At 44.7% G+C, this 17,337-nt stretch overlaps 1 protein-coding gene across 3 annotated transcripts in view; it reads right to left on the bottom strand.

The window, feature by feature from the left end:
* Positions 1–9,699, bottom strand: part of LOC110534482 (vascular endothelial growth factor C) — a 50,218-nt gene extending 40,519 nt beyond the window's left edge. Inside the window, exon 1 of one of the 3 annotated variants that reach the window (XM_021619353.3) lies at positions 9,044–9,699. In XM_021619353.3, the coding sequence (XP_021475028.3) occupies positions 9,044–9,172 (129 nt within the window). In that variant the 5' untranslated portion in view covers positions 9,173–9,699. The remainder of the gene's footprint in view (positions 1–9,043) is intronic. The other 2 variants (XM_090187585.1, XM_090187586.1) reach the window with 2 other exon arrangements.
* Positions 9,700–17,337: the final 7,638 nt, after the last annotated feature.

Genomic DNA, 17,337 nt, shown 5'->3' with positions numbered 1-17,337 from the left:
CCTGGAAAATATTCCAGTCTGTGCTAGCAAAACAGTCCTGTAGCTTATCAACTGCTTCATCTGACCACTTTTTTATTGATCTAGGTACTGGTGCTTCCTGCTTTCATTTTTGCTTGTAAGCAGGAATCAGGAGTATGGAATTATGGTCAGATTTGCCGAATGGAGGGTGAGGGAGAGCATTGTATGTGTCTCTGTGTGTGGAGTATAGGTGGTACAGAGTTATTTTCCCTCTGGTTGCACATTTAACATGCTGATAGAAATTTGGTAAAACTGATTTAAGTTTCCCTGCATTAAAGTCCCCGGCTACTAGGAGCTCCGCCTCTGGGTGAGCGTTTTCTTGTTTGCTTATGGCGAAATACAACTAATTCAATGCTATCTTAGTGCCCGCCTAAGACTGTGGTGTTAAGTAAACAGCTACAAGGAATATAGATGAAAACTCTCTCGGTAGGTAATGTGGTCTGCAGCTTATCATTAGATACTCTACCTCAGGCTAGCAATAGCTCAAGACTTCCTTAGATTTTGTGCACCAGCTGTTGTTTACAAAAATACATAGCCCGCCGCCCCTTGTCTTACCAGACGCCGCTGTTCTATCCTGCCGGTACATCGTATAACCAGCCAGCTATATGTTGATATTGTCGTCGTTCAGCCATGACTCCGTGAAGCACAAAATGTTACAGTTTGTAATGTCCCGTTGGTAGTTTAATCTTCCCAATAACTCATCCGTTTTATTGTCCAAAGATTGCATGTTTGCAAGCAGAACTGACGAGAGTGGGGGTTTATTCGATTGCCTCTGGCCTCTCTTTCTCCGCCTCTTCTTCACGCAGATCACTGGGGTCGGGGCCTGTTCCCGAGTGAGCCGTATATCCTCCGTCAGAGTAGTGAAAGAGAAAAAGGATTCTGCTAGTCCGTGGTGAGTAATCGCAGTCCTTATGTCTAGAAGCTATTTCCGGTCATAAGAGACGGTAGCGGCAGCATTATGTACATTATGTACAAAAATAGTACAAAAATAAGTTACAAACAACGCAGATAAATGAACAAAAAAACACAATCGGTTGGGGGCACGTAAAACGTTTGCCTTCTGCTCCGGCTACATCTTACTAGCGTGGTCTCTGTAGAGTTGCGCGGTCTCTGTAGAGTTGCGCGGTCTCTGTAGAGTAGCGTGGTCTCTGTAGACTTGCGCGGTCTCTGTAGATCAGCGTGGTCTCTGTAGACTATCGCAGTCTCTGTAGACTATCGCGGTCTCTGTAGACTAGCGCAGTCTCTGTAGACTAGCGCGGTCTCTGTAGACTAGCGCGGTCTCTGTAGACTAGTGTGGTCTCTGTAGACTAGCGTGGTCTCTGTAGACTAGTGCGGTCTCTGTAGACCAGCGTAGTCTCTGTAGACTTGTGCGGTCTCTGTAGACTATTGTGGTCAGTGTAGACTAGCGTGGTCTCTGTAGACTTCTGCGGTCTCTGTAGACTAGCGCGGTCTCTGTAGACTAGCGTGGTCTCTGTAGACTTGTGCGGTCTCTGTAGACTGTTGTGGTCAGTGTAGACTAGCGTGGTCTCTGTAGACTAGCGTGGTCTCTGTAGACTAGTGTGGTCTCTGTAGACTAGCGTGGTCTCTGTAGACTAGCATGGTCTCTGTACACTAGCGTTGTCTCTCATCTTAGCTGTTGTGATTCTGTTAGAATTTGTCTCCCATATGAAATTGGTCCCATTTGTCCAGCTTTGAAATGCTGCATAATATGTAATATCTCGTTCCAGAAGATATTCTCAAACACTAAGATGTTATCATAGCAAAATTGCTTAAAATCAAGGACCATGACCATGTCTAGCACACATTTCTGACTACAGAGAGTTGGATCTGATTATCTAATCACCACAGAAAAACAAACTGGGCACCTTTCACGTTCTCTTTAATCTGCTTTCATTTTCCTAGTCAGAAAAGACCTGTTGTTGAGAGGCAGGATCAGCATAACAATGAGAAACAGGTTAAATGTTAACACCTGAAGAGCTCAGGAGCACCGCTTTATACAATGTCTGCTACCAACAAGTAGCCTGAGCTGAGCCTGTTCACGATGCATTCTAACCTCATTGACCCCCATTCAATCTCCCCACTGCACAAAATGGGAGTTGGGAGTCTTGTATATCCTTTGTGAGTCTAATCCAACTCTTTACTCTTCAGTCTGAAGATGTTAGGTATACTAGGAACGTCAAGCGTTCAGCCTGCTGCACTGACTCTACGGACGCTCCAGTCTACAGCGCCTGGTTCAATTGTGCTTAGGAACATTTTTTAAAGTATCTCTAAATGGTTCAGCTCGTGATAAATATTTGGAATTATTGTAAAAATCTGTGTTTGCTTCATTTACTATAATAAATGTCCTATTTTGCCATATCTAATTAATCATTAAGAGTCTATTGACACACACCTACATCAATCTAGGTAACATAATACAGAAATCCCCATCAAAATGTGTCTTTTTAAGCTACAGGCTCAATTCACTGAATGTATAAAAAATTAAGAACACCTGCTGTTTCCATGAGATAGACTGACAAGGTGAATCCCTATTTGATGTCACTTGTTAAATCCACTTCAATCAGTGTAGATGTAGGGGAGGAGACCTGTTAAAGAAGGATTTTTACTTTCCCTTGAGACAATTGAGACATGGATTGTGTATGTGTGCCATTCAGAGGATGAATGGGCAAGACAAAAGATTTAAGTGCCTTTGAAAAGGGTATGGTAGTAGGTGCCAGGCGTACCGGTTTGTGTTAAGAGCTGCAACGCTGCTGTGTTTTTCCCTCTCAACAGTTTCCTGTGTGTACCAAGAATGGTCCACCACCCAAAGGACATCCAGCCAACTTGACACAACTGTGGGAAGCATTGGAGTCAACATGGGCCAGCATCCCTGTGGAACGCTTTTGACACCTTGTAGAGTCCATGCAACTCAATATTAGGAAGGTGTTCTTAATGTTTTGTACATTCAGTATGTATATATTTAATATTTATTTGACCTTCATTTAACTGGGCAAGTATAGCTTCTATTGCTGTGTTACTTTCTCTGTATTTCTCGTGTGTTTTCTTACTTTTTGTATCATTTCCTTAACATTATTTTCCCTCACCTTGATATTGATTTGCTGTGAAGTAGCTCGCAAGTAACCATTTCAGTGTACCGTTTACCACCTGCTGTCTCCTGTGCACGTGACAAATAAACGCTGAAGCTTTGCAGTGACAGGCGGTGTAGTATTATGGTAGGTGATAACATGCTAAAAGGTCCATATTTATACTGACACTCTCTAGCCCGGGTTTGTTGTTTTTGTGTTCTGAGAGATTTTGCGTTTATTAGTTAAAGCATTCATCCAAATAGGTTGTGAAAAGAATGGAACGGTCCTTGGCGGTTCAGTACCTCCATTATTATGGGATGTTCTGGTCTTTGTCAAACATGGTACAGGAAACATGGGGGAAGAGGCAGATTAGTGAATTACTATTTGCCCTGATAGGATTACACCTGTACGCAGTGACAGCCCCTGTCAGTAACCCCACGAAAGCAGATGTTCGATGTTAGGAAGAAATGAGACTTGCATAACATCACTGCTAGCTGGTGCTAACATCAAACAGCAATTGTTGCACCAATTAGGCACCATATTTTTAGGGGGCACTTCAAGAGAAAATGCGTTCAGCCTTCATTAAATCATGAAACACTTGTTGCATCATCTTAACAATATGAATTAAGCATTGTTTGGTCACACTACACCCTAAGCACCTGGCACTGTGGCTACCGTTCATTTCCAGCTCACGTGAGCTGAACTAAAGGGTCTCCACTGCAGATAAATGTGTTTTGAAAACGTCCAGAACTTCTTCTGAGGACCGTGAACTCATTTGGCCTCTTCTTGACTGCACTGTTTCCAGGAAGTTGGTGAGGTGAGGGCAAGAGAGTGTCAGAGAGGCACCATTAGTTGTCCTGAAGGACCATGGGAATACATTCTTCTCTCTGTTCTCAGCTTTACATTAACCAGACAGAGTTAGCACACAGCTATACATCTGACAGTGATGTTGATCCTAGCTTACAGCTCTAGTTTTGTTATGAGCTACCACCTGCTGGCTGCTGTGTGAGGGAGCTGGAGGGTTCAGTAGCAGACATGCAGACAGTACTGGTAGTCAAAGGCTTCCTACTGTGCTACTGTCACAGACATATGGACACACTGAGGATTCAACTGAGGATCATTGACTGCTTGTTGTTCATAAGGTTCACCATACGGCCTGGGTTTACGAGGGGGTCGTTAGTGGCGCTTTAGTAGCACAGACTGAATGAGGCAGAAAGAGAGAGAGAAGAGAGAGGCGGAAAGATGGCATGAGAAGCAACTGAGAGAGAGAGAGAGAGAGAGAGAGAGAGAGAGAGAGAGAGAGAGAGAGAGAGAGAGCGAGAGAATAACGTGTTTGTGTGGGAGAGAGAGGGAGAGAGTGAGAGCATTGTACTCCTGGGTGGGTACAGGCATGTATACATTAAGGCGTCTAAGCATTAACTCAATTGTTAAAGCAACATCAACATCCTCTAAAGAAAAATGCCTTGTATATACTGTATGTGTTTATATGTTTGTCCTCTTATTGTATTCCAGTGCTTGGGACTCCTATATACTCCACTGAACCTTTGACATGGTTTTTCCCTCTTCATTTTGGCAGGCACTCAAATACTTGCCATTGTAGACAATTCATAACCACATTGAAATGGTTAGTTTGTCCATAAAAGTGACAGCTCTCTTGTAATACTGACTTCAATTGCAACAGTGTCCTAACTCAAAGGACGGCTGAACTTTGACCCTCTCTCCCTTTGCCTAAGCCACATACAAACCCTACGGTATGTCACCGACTCATCTAGCTCCTATTTGATACTCTGACCCGGTGTTCTTTCTTGGTGAAAACGGATAAAGTGCTGAAAGTGATATCCAGTCGTAAGACCAGGAGTTGGGACAGGTGGGTTGTGTAACAGAGATAACCTAGAGATTACGTCGAGCTGAGGAAAGCAGCTGTGAGGTAATCTCTTCCACCTGGGTTCTAACTGTTGGGCTTACGAGAACAACGGATTACTTCACACACTACACCGACTGTCATGGAGAAGACAGGAAACAGCCTTTAACCCCTACTCCCTACCTAGTCTCTTCACATAGTATACTGACTGTCATGGAGAAGACAGGAAACAGCCTTTAACCCCTACTCCCTACCTAGTCTCTTCACATAGTATACTGACTGTCATGGAGAAGACAGGAAACAGCCTTTAACCCCTACTCCCTACCTAGTCTCTTCACATAGTACACTGACTGTCATGGAGAAGACAGGAAACAGCCTTTAACCCCTACTCCCTACCTAGTCTCTTCACATACTACACTGACTGTCATGGAGAAGACAGGAAACAGCCTTTAACCCCTACTCCCTACCTAGTCTCTTCACATAGTACACTGACTGTCATGGAGAAGACAGGAAACAGCCTTTAACCCCTACTCCCTACCTAGTCTCTTCACATAGTATACTGACTGTCATGGAGAAGACAGGAAACAGCCTTTAACCCCTACTCCCTACCTAGTCTCTTGAGTGTATCTGGGAGGACTGGCTAGTGGTCTTTTGTAGTTCAGTTGGTAGAGCATGGTGTTTGTAACGCCAGGGTAGTGGATTCGACACCCCGGACCACCCAAACATGAAATGTATGCAAACAAGTTGCTTCGGATAAAATTGTCTGCTACATGCCATATTATAGGTGTAAGAAATATGGTGAAAATCACATCTACTCTACTAGAAGATGAGGTGGAGCTACAACCATATTGATTGCACGTATAGCCCCTTCTGCCACATCTACATGAAGTGCTCTAGGGGGTAAAGGTTGGGTTAGGGGTTGTCTCTATACAGGGGGTACTGGCCTAGGGGGTAAAGGTTGGGTTAGGGGTTGTCTCTATACAGGGGGTACTGGCCTAGGGGGTAAAGGTTGGGTTAGGGGTTGTCTCTATACAGGGGGTACTGGCCTAGGGGGTAAAGGTTGGGTTAGGGGTTGTCTCTATACAGGGGGTACTGGCCTAGGGGGTAAAGGTTGGGTTAGGGGTTGTCTCTATACAGGGGGTACTGGCCTGTGGGGTAAAGGTTGGGTTAGAGGTTGTCTCTACAGGGGGTACTGGCCTAGGGGGTAAATGTTGGGCTAGGAGCTAGGGGATTTCTCTATACAGGGGGTACTGGCCTAGGGGGTAAATGTTGGGCTAAGAGCTAGGGGATGTCTCTATACAGGGGCCCTATCTTACAATGCCCAGAGGGATTCCCCTTAACAACACAGTGGGAAGCTAGGCTAAGTGCTAAGTCCAGGTCAGGTCCATTGTCTTAGGGAGCAGTAGGTAATGGACCCTATCCCACAGCCACTCTCTGACACTCCAGGTCCGTACGCTTCATCGCCTCAGGAGTTTTTCACCCTGCATTCTTCACCAACTGTAACACAAACACCCAGGCCTCCTGTACTTACACTACCAAGAGCCCCCCTTACAGAGGTGTGTGCGTGTGTGCGTGTGTGCGTGTGTGATAAAGCAATCAGTCACAAAGCAATCAACGTTTCAACATGAAATAGCTCCAGACCAATTATCCAGACCAGACTATTGAGACAGACCCACCGGCATGCACAAAGGTCTATGCTACGGTTGGGTTGAGGTCTGATCCAAACCTCAAGGTGACCACAAATTACAGCCGCCCCTCTTATCCCTAACAGCACCTACCCTACTCCTATTCACCTCCCATGGGCGTACCCCTTCTCAACCCTCTCAACCCAGCCCTCTTCTACTCTCCAGCCCCATTAGAACAGCCATTCATCCTCAGTACTCTTTCGAAGTGGATGTCTCACTTCGACGTGTGTGTGTATGTGTGTGTGTGTGTGTGTGTGTGTGTGTGTGTGTGTGTGTGTGAACCCAACACTGATTGATGCATCCAAATGACCTCTAGTTGTAGGTGAGTTATAGTGTAGTTACAGTACTGAAGAGGTAGACACACTGAACCTGCACAGGATGTGTTTCTTACTATGAAATCACACATGGTCTGGGTTCCAGTGTAGTTATTGGACAAATATTCACCGCTGTATCCTAACCATAGTCATCGTAGGATAAATACCTCCCACTTGCATTTAAAAAAAAGTAAGGTTGAACATGTTGTCCTTGAATTCCGATGAAATTTATCTTAATTACTTTTAATTTAATAACGACTCCAGGGGGTTAACATAACTGTGATTACATACACCTAAACACACACACACACACACACACACACACACACACACACACACACACACACACACACACACACACACACACACACACACACACACACACTCAGACCAATCACACCAGTCCCTATGGGAGGTGTTTAATGTTTTCATTAGATTTTATAAATGTATGGCATATGAGGTCATTTATTTACACAGTGAATTTCATAAGCCATTATGATACTACTTAATATCAGAGGTAGGTACTGGAAGTGAAACTATCCAGATAGGAAATCTTGTTTTTTCAGGTCATACAGATGTATTACTGTAAATAATCTTTATGAGCCAATGGGAGTACATAACAAGATCATTACTGAATACACACACACACACACACACAGAGAGAGAGAGAGAGAGAGAGAGAGAGAGAGAAAGGAGAAGAGAGTTTAAGAATGAGAACCTGTGTTTTCAGTGCATCATCAACAGCTGCAGGCTCATTTGAGACACTAAAAGTCAACTAGTAGCAGTGTTAATCCCTCCAACTAAGTGTCATATTATAGGATCAAATAGCCACGTGTTTAAGATTATCCCTGTCTCCTTATCTCCTACTGCTACTGAGGAACACACACACACACTGAGTAACACACACACATACACACACTGAGGGACACACACCAAGGCACACACATACACACACACACTGAGGAACACACACACCTACACACACTGAGGAACACACACACATACACACACTGAGGAACACACACACATACACACACTGAGGAACACACACACATACACACACTGAGGAACACATACACATACACACACTGAGGAACACACACACATACACACACTGAGGGACACACACCAAGGCACACACATACACACACACACTGAGGAACACACGCCAAGGTACGCACACGCACACACACACACACACAGACACACACACACACACACACACACACACACACACACACACACACACACACTGAAGCACACACACACACTGAGGAACACACACACATACACACACTGAGGGACACACACCAAGGCACACACATACACACACACACACTGAGGAACACACGCCAAGGTACGCACACACACACACGCACACACACATACACACACACACTGAAGCACACACACACACACACACACACACACACTGAGGCACACACACTGAGGCTCACACACACACTGAGGCACACACGGAGGCACACACACACAAACACTGAGGCACACACACACACACAGTGACACCTGCCTCCACCCCCCTTTCTTCTGCTAATTTGAAAGTGCTCTTCTTTAATCTCCTTTTCATCCTTTCACTGTGAGGAATTCTCACTGCTCTCTCGCTCCCTCTCATCCATGATAGCTGACTCCCCCCCTCCCCTCCCCCTCAGCTGTGAGAGGGAACATACTGGAGATAAATATTATCCTGTCTATGATTTCATTAATTGAAAAGGTATATGCTTAGTAAATCAAATTCCATGTATTTCGAGCCTTTTCCCCATTTCCCCATTAAAAGTTCAGATTAAAGGACCTCCTGTTGATGTGCCCCCTTGTTTCAGTGATGTCTATGTTCACTACATGCTGTACGGTAGTGAATGTTCAGTAACTTACATCATCACCAATTTATTATGACTTGCATTATGGCTTGACTTATTATGTCAAATATTATGACTTGCATACCCTCCACTCCTTCCCTCATTCCCCAATATAATGTTAAAGTGTGTTTGAATATCAATTGAATAATTTACAATGGATAATAGTAATGCATAAAGTAATGTGAATAGCCTGCGTTAAATAGAACACTTGTATCCAAATACATACCGGTGCATCCCCTTGATCCTGATCATAATCATAATAGTCATGACTGAATTCATGACTCGATTCACTGGCTAGATTTGCGTAGAGAATCGCTGAATTGGCAAGGAGAACAGATATTCCAAATAAGTGCATTTTAGATGTCTTTATCCGGAGCAAAAAAACGTACTCCTTATTTATTGACCTCTTTTGGTCAAGCGCTCTTTCTCGATTTCTTTTTCCTCAAAAGAAAATTAATAGCGCATCAGATATCCGAATGTTCGTGAGACCACTGTCATAGAAATGATGGAGACAGGTAAATAAGGCCGTTATTTTCTCCGTGAAACGAAAGCTGCTGGAGAGCTTTCTGCGTCAAACTTCTGTGTCGGCGGCGGCATCCATCCAGCGAGCAGATGAGAGTTTGGGGAGCATGAACGTCCTCGGAGCAGAGAATGGCATGTTTAATGCAATTTCACGGTGTCACTAGATTTTCCTCCTCCCCCTGCATGCGTTTTTTCTTTCCAGCAGCTCAGTCTGTTTCTCCACCGAATAGCTGCAATTTACTACTAGAAACATGAGTTAGGACACGCGCACCTTCTCTTGGAGACGAATCTCTTGTGGACTCAACATGCAGAGTTAAATGTCCTTGCTGTATTTCAATGGTTGTACACTGACTGTACTGCATATGTATATAGCAGAACTATGCTTAAAATCGCCATGAGTCAACACTTTTACCAATTATCAAACCCCAAGGATACGATTCATTTCCCTGTATTGCCATCATTACAAACTTTTGCAAGGTGCATTCTGTGGCCGCTACTAATGATTTACAGATTTTATTTAACCTATAACAATCAATTTCATAATGCAAGTGGGGTTTTATAATCTCAAGCCTGACATATTAAGTATATAATATATTTACGAGTTATTTATGTAATCCACGCCACGGGGCACTGCCATATGTCTTAAGCTTTATACTTCATTTAACCAGATTTGTGTGGGTTCGGTGTGGCAATTTAGAACGAAATCATTTACAGAAACGCTGCCCAACATGAGTATAGCGTCATCAGCGTGAGAGAGAGAACTTGTGTGTGTGTGTGTGTAATATTTACTGTTCACTTTTTATTGTTTTTTTTTCTCCACTTTTGTTTAGAAATTTCACTTGCTTTGGCAATGTAAACATATGTTTACCATGCCAATAAAGCCACTTGAATTGCAATTGAATAGACAGAGAGAGAGAGAGAGAGAGAGAGAGAGAGAGAGAGAGAGAGAGAGAGAGAGATCAGCGCAGTTTGGAGTGCTCTGCTCTGCAGGGTCTCTCTACTCAAATTCATTGAGGGCTCTTATAATACTTTGAGATGCAAGCCACACTGAAGGATTTCCAACCCCCTTTACAGTCTTGTAAGTGGCCCCTCTTCACTTAGCTAGAGAATCTCAAATAGTTTTCATGGATTCGTTAAACACACACTGTTAAACTGTATTGTATTATGCTAGCCGCTTAGTTAAAGTTTGTTCCATCTACATCAATTGAGGATGATATATTTATTATACGGTTTATGGGATGTAAACCATTATAATACAAGTTAGTCACATGGTGGCGTCTTTTTAGGTGCTGCTGTGTTTTCATGTTCGCTGTGTTTTATGTTTCTGTTTTGGTGTGTGATCACCAAGGATAAGGATTTGCTAAACGTTTGCTTTGTTGTGGCTAGGTGGCTAACGCTAACGTTAGCTATGCTAGGGGTTAGGGTTAGGGGTTAAAGTTGGGGTTAGGGGAAGAGCTAGCTAACATGTTAAGTTGTTGCAAAGTAGCTAAAAAGTTGTAAGTATTTGCAAAGTTGCTAAAATGCTTAAGTTTAGGGTTAAGTTAAAAGGTTAGTGCCGAGGGAAGGGTTAGCTAACATGCTAAGTAGTTGCAAAGTAGCTACAAAGTATTAAATATTTGCAGTTTGTTTTTCTTTCCTTTTGATAGGTAATTTCATTATTAAACATGAGCTAAAATGCTAAAGTTGTCCATGATGATATTCGAACATGCAACCTTTGGGTTGCTAGACGTTGGGTGAGTTGGGTGAAGTTTCATCTAAAGTAGAAATTGAGTCATTATTGTATAATAGACATCAGACATTGAATCAGTTGGCAATGGCCGACTGACACCTCAGGATGCTGGTAGATATGCCACATTCCCCACACTAGGATGAGGAGTATATCTATGTGCCATATCCACCAACAGCTGAATCATGCTGAGGTGGATAAACGGATTTTCTCCCCAAACCCTGTAGGCTGAACCATTGCGCCTTGAGTCCTAAACCTTAAGTCCTGTTATGAATGGCCCATGACTACAGAGGTTGCTGGTATTGCTGGGAGTGACTCAGGTCACGGGTAACATCAATTGTGTTACTACCACAAGCTGAAAGATTGTAGATAAAAGACTCAGCCACTAATTGTTAATCTGATATAGGATCTTGCTTTGGTTTTCATGTGTACCAAGAATTTGTAGGACGTAATGTAAAGTAAACCCGCATGTATTTGCAAATAGTGTTTCACATGTTGATTTCCCCTTTGGGATAGCTGTCAATATGGAGTCTATTCGCAGACATATCCAATGCCAGACTATTTCACAATCACTGTTTGGTTGAATGGTAGCACTGCTGCTGTGTACGTTAATACACTACCAGGCAACCATGCAGCTATACTGTTCTTATACCTGATCAGTAAAGGCCATAAATACGGTGTCCATATTAGGACAGCCTCGGGTAGAAGACGTTGGTGTCAGATACATGCGCATGTTCCTACCGATTCACGGTTGTCTGTATGACTCACAAAGTCAAAGTATGTGTCCCTCTGTAACCTTCCTGCATACTAAAGGTACCAGAAGTCTGTTTTAAGCTGTCACCTGAAGGAAGTCATTAACACTTATCGTGTTTTTGTGACTTCCTTATTGTTTGACGTACTTTGATAAACTGGAGGCCTCTTTATTACATTTTTTTGGCATCTCCTTTCTGTTTTGGGGCTGTGTGTTTATTTTCTTTGAAATAGCCAATCTCATCCACCACGTCAACCACGGCAGTGGCCATCGTAGCGCCCATCGCTGTCGCAGAGTTCTGAGGTTAAATGCCTAGAAGGCTTGAAGGAACGGAGAGCTGGGAAATGTTCACTGACCTATAACGGCGGACCTCTAAGCTCAGTGTCATTTAAAGAGGTGGCACCGGATCAACTTCCTGTCAGAATATCTGAACAGCAACACAAAAAGATGTCAACATGGATTAAACTGAGCAGCAAACTCAATTTAAATCTGAAAGGGGTTTAAATTATTTGAAGTCAAATCCGTCCTCTCCAACAATGTTCTCGCTCCGTCTGGCTTTGTCGTCTAGTTTGACAATAATTGCCTGCTTCTGACAATGTAGGCTGCTACTCTTTCCACTCGTTACTTAGACAACCTGCTGTGAACCACTCGTTAATTGTGTGTTGGTTGAGCGTCATATTTACCACTTCGACAAGTCAATGCATGTAGATGTGGAACTCTCAGTGTGTAGATTTGTCCGCCATTACCCATTTAAAACCCTTTGTTGACATTGTTCATTGTCCAACTTGATTTTCTCACACGTGGTAAAAGTTCCCCTCTTAGCTAAACATTACAATGGACACATCTCTCATCCATGAAGACTTGTCTTCCTTTTCTTCACCCTCTCCTCTGATTGGTCTATACTGACAGGGAGCGTCGCAGTCGCACCTTTTGGCACACGAAACCACCGTGAGGGATGGCACTTTGACCTTTCACGTGTCGTTAAACATAAGCACTCCATAAGACCTCCCCCCCATATAGGAAGCCATGGCAGCATCCCATGGCTGAGTGAAGCCTGACCACCCGTCTGTTCAGCCCGCTGGTCTGCTCATGTGTGTACAGCTAGTTCCCACAGTGGGAATGACTGCTGGGCGGAACTGGGGAACAATGGAAGGGGACCATATGACTGTAGCCTCTGCTTTGGGAATTGGTGGCCCCAAAAAGTGGAATTTGCAGCGTGTGTGTGCGTGTGTGTGTCCACACGGCCCTGCCATCCGCTCCCTCTTTGGCTAAGAAAACCTCCCCAGGTTCAGCCGTGTCTGGGCGGCGATCAGTTTGGATGACGGGATGGGAGAAGAGGGGTGGTGGGGTGGTAGAAAAGACGGCCAATCTTGTTCAGTCCCACAATCCTCTGCTTTCTCTCCGTCCTTCATTTTCTTAACTTTTTCACGGGAGAGAGGCCCTCTTAAATCTGTGACTTAATTATTTCAATGAGGAGAAATGAAATGCTCGAAGAGAGTTTAAAACTCTCTAGAAGTAATCATATTCAGTTTCAAGTTTCAAGACTTACCCCATACATGTGGGTAAGGCAGCATACTCTATCTGAGGGAGGAAATTGAGCCGGGATTACAAATGATTACATTGTCTTTTAGCCTTCGTTGCCTAGCTCAGAACTACCAGCTTAATCAGCTTGAGACTACTAGGGGCCAGTAGGGGCCACAGCGCATGGTAATCTATGGAGGGAAAACATGTAGGGAGCAAGATAAGAGTTCTTTGTTGGGAATGTTGACGCCGAACACAATTAATTACCCTGAAAGAAGAAGGGAAACGTGGAAATACCCGGTGTGTGCGGGCTGGCTGGGTTTCTGTGTTGGAGGGAAATGTTTCATGTTCTTTCCAATGAGTTTCTAAGACTGAAATTACCTCCCTTTGCAAGGAACATGGGTAATATTTCATGAGAAGAAGTTGGATATGTGTTGAGCGATTCTTCTCTACTTTTTAACTCATTACAGCAAGTTTCTTTCAGTGCCTAATCCATTTTAGACTGAAACCTTGCAAAATATTCAGGGTTGAAATTGTGTAATCTTGGGGTTTCAGCTTAATCTACCTAGAGCTCTGACTGATTGTGTTATGATCTCATAAACATGCCTTGTGTGAGACTCAGCTATTACACTTGTTAAAGAGCTCTGGTGTCTCTGGTGCTTCCAATGATCTGTCCCAAATGGCACCATATTCCCTAAATAGTGCACTACTTTTGACCAGGGCCCATAGGACTTTGGTCAAAAATTGTGCACTATGTAGGGAATATGGTGCCATTTGGAACGTAACCACAGTCTATCTCCATGACTCGGTGATGTACACACACAGATAATGGAGCAAATCCCCCTAAATTCTCCCCTGAATCCAACCTTAAACAACATTCTGTCAATGGAATTTCAGCCAAGTCAAAATATACACTACCGTTCAGTAGTTTGGGGTCACTTAAGAATGTCCTTGTTTTTGATAGAAAAGCACATTTCTTGTCCATTAAAATGACATCAAATTGATCAGAAATGCAGTGTAGACATTGTTCATTTTATTTTTTATTTCACCTTTATTTAACCAGGTAGGCCATTTGAGAACAAGTTCACATTTACAGCTGCGACCTGGCCAAGATAAAGCCTAGCAGTTCGACACATACAACAACACAGAGTTACACATAAACAAACGTACAGTTACTAACACAAAAGAAAAGTAGAAAAATGTTAATGTTGTAAATGACAATTGTAGCTGGAAATGGCAGATTTTTTATGGAATACAGTGGGGAGTATTTGATACACTGTCGATTTTGCAGGTTTTCCTACTTACATAGCATGTAGAGGTCTGTAATTTTTATCATGGGTACACTTCAACTGTGAGAGATGGAATCTAAAAAAATCCAGAAAATCACATTGTATGATTTTTAAGTAATTCATTTGCATTTCCACTGTATCTACATAGGCGTACAGGCCCATTATCAGCAACCATCACTCCTGTGTTCCAATGGCACATTGTGTTAGCTAATCCAAGTTAATCATTTTAGAAGGCTAATTGATCATTAGAAAACCCCTTTACAATTATGTTAGCACAGCTGAAAATTGTTATGCTGATTAAAGAAGCAATAAAACTGGCCTTCTTTAGACTAGTTGAGTATCTGGAGCATCAGCATTTGTGGGTTTGAGTACTGTCACGTCCTGACCTTAGTTCCTTTTTTATGTCTCAATTTTAGTTTGGTCAGGGTGTGAGTTGGGGTGGGCATTCTATGTTTTTGATCTATGTTTTGGCTGTCTCTCCATCTCCTCCCTCCAGGTTCTCCCGCCTGTCCGGTGCTTCCAGAGTCTCCCTCCTGTCCGGAGCTGCCAGAGCCGCCCTCCTGTCCGGAGCTGCCAGAGCCACCCTCCTGTCCGGAGCTGCCATAGCCGGAGCCGCCCTCCTGTCCGGAGCTGCCGGAGCCGCCCTCCTGTCCAGAGCTGCCGGAACTGCCCTCCTGTCCGGAGCTGCCGGAGCCGCCCTCCTGTCCGGAGCTGCCGGAGCCGCCAGTCCGTCAGGAGCTGCCGGAGCCGCCCGTCAGTCAGGAGCTGCCGGAGCCGCCCGTCAGTCAGGAGCTGCCGGAGCCGCCAGTCCGTCAGGAGCTACCCGGAGTCGCCCTTCACTCCGTAGCTGCCGGAGTCGCCCTTCACTCCGTAGCTGCCGGAGTCGCCCTTCACTCCGGAGCTGCCGGAGTCGCCCTTCACTCCGGAGCTGCCGGAGTCGCCCTTCACTCCGGAGCTGCCGGAGTCGCCCTTCACTCCGGAGCTGCCGGAGTCGCCCTTCACTCTGGAGCTGCCGGAGTCGCCGTTCACTCCGGAGCTGCCGGAGTCGCCCTTCACTCTGGAGCTGCCGGAGTCGCCGTTCACTCCGGAGCTGCCGGAGTCGCCCTTCACTCTGGAGCTGCCAGAGTCCGCACCTTTGGGGGGGGGGGATACTGTCCCGTCCTGCCCTTAGTTCCTTTTTTATGTCTCTATTTTATTTTGGTCAGGGCGTGAGTTGGGGTGGGCATTCTATGTTTTTGTTCTATGTTTTGTATTTCTGGTTTTGGCCTGGTATGGTTCCCAATCAAAGGCAGCTGTCAATCGTTGTCTGTGATTGAGAACCATACTTAGGCAGCCTGTTTTTGTGGGTAGTTGTTTTCTGTCTTTGTATTAGTTACCAGACAGAACTGTTTCGGTTGTTCTTTTTGTTTAGTTTGTATTGTAGTGTTCTGTTCAGTTTAATAAAATGACGAACACTTACCACGCTGCATATTGGTCCGATCCTTCCTACTCCTCGTCAGAAGAGGAGGAAAACCGTTACAATTACAGGCTCAAAATGGCCAGAAACAAATAACTTTTTTAAGTGACCCCATACTTTTGAACGGTAGTGTGTATCGACCAAGGCAATGATTGAAAAAACATCCTCATTGCTCTCCCAAAGTTCATCCCAAATAGCACCGAATTCCTTACATAGTGCACTACTTTTGACCTGGGGTACACTATATAGAGAATAGGCTGCCATTTGGGATGATATACTCCAAATCTAACAGTTCAGCACCATCCATTAACAGACAGGGCTCCCGCTCCCATTCCTCTTTCCCCCCCTCCTCTCCCCTCCTCCCCCTTCCTCTTCCCCCAACCCTCCTCTCCCCTACCCTACCCTTCTCTCCCCTTCATCTTCCCCCAATCCTTCTCTCCCCTTCCTCTTCCCCCTACCCTCCTCTCCCTTTCCTCTTCCTCTTCCCCCTACCCTACCCTCCTCTCCCCTTCCCCTTCCCCCTACCCTCACTCTCCCCTTCCAATTCCCCCTACCAACCCCTCCCCTCCTCTCCCCTAACCTCCTCTCCCCTTCCTCTTCCCCTACCGTCCTCTCACCTTCCTCTTTCCCCAACCCTCCTCGCTCACTGGGAAGCTTTGACGTGACCCACGGAGGGCCGTGCTGCAACACCACAACACAAGGCCCCTACAGATCCCCTTCTATCCCAACCTCTGGCCCTGCTGGCATTCGTATGGAAATCAGTCATCCTGGGAAGTTTATGTTTAAGACCTCTGAATGGGGATTAGCCTGGCTCCCAGTTCACTAAACACGGCATTTAATGAGCATACTTCTCCCTCACGCCGGCCGACTGGCCCTGATTAAATATGGCCCGCGCGTGTGTTAGCGATAAAACCCCCGCGCTCCAAATATACATTTACTTCACACAGATTTGTAGGATTATTCCATGTGTTTTTATTACATGTAGCCGTTTCCTCCTATGAGAAAGTCTAAACACGTGTGGGGTTCTGCTTTCCGCAAGTGGTTGTTATAGCGACGAGTTTGATGTCCAAATGCTGAGGGAAACATTCAATGACCAAGTAAAGGCAGAATAGTTGATATTATCCCCTCATACAGATGCCACAAATAGCACAGCTCTCCATACATAGAACGATTCAAGTATTCCATTAAACAGCCTGCCTGGGAGTTTATGGCCTAAAGTCTTAGGATTTTCAGGTCAGTCTTGAAAACGTCTGAA

The sequence above is a fragment of the Oncorhynchus mykiss genome, chromosome 10 (assembly GCF_057628025.1).
Source record: "Oncorhynchus mykiss isolate SJ-2025 chromosome 10, ASM5762802v1, whole genome shotgun sequence".
NCBI lineage: Eukaryota > Metazoa > Chordata > Actinopteri > Salmoniformes > Salmonidae > Oncorhynchus > Oncorhynchus mykiss.
The sequence above is the reverse complement of the archived record's forward strand: the minus strand, read 5'-3'. Positions and strand labels throughout refer to the sequence as shown.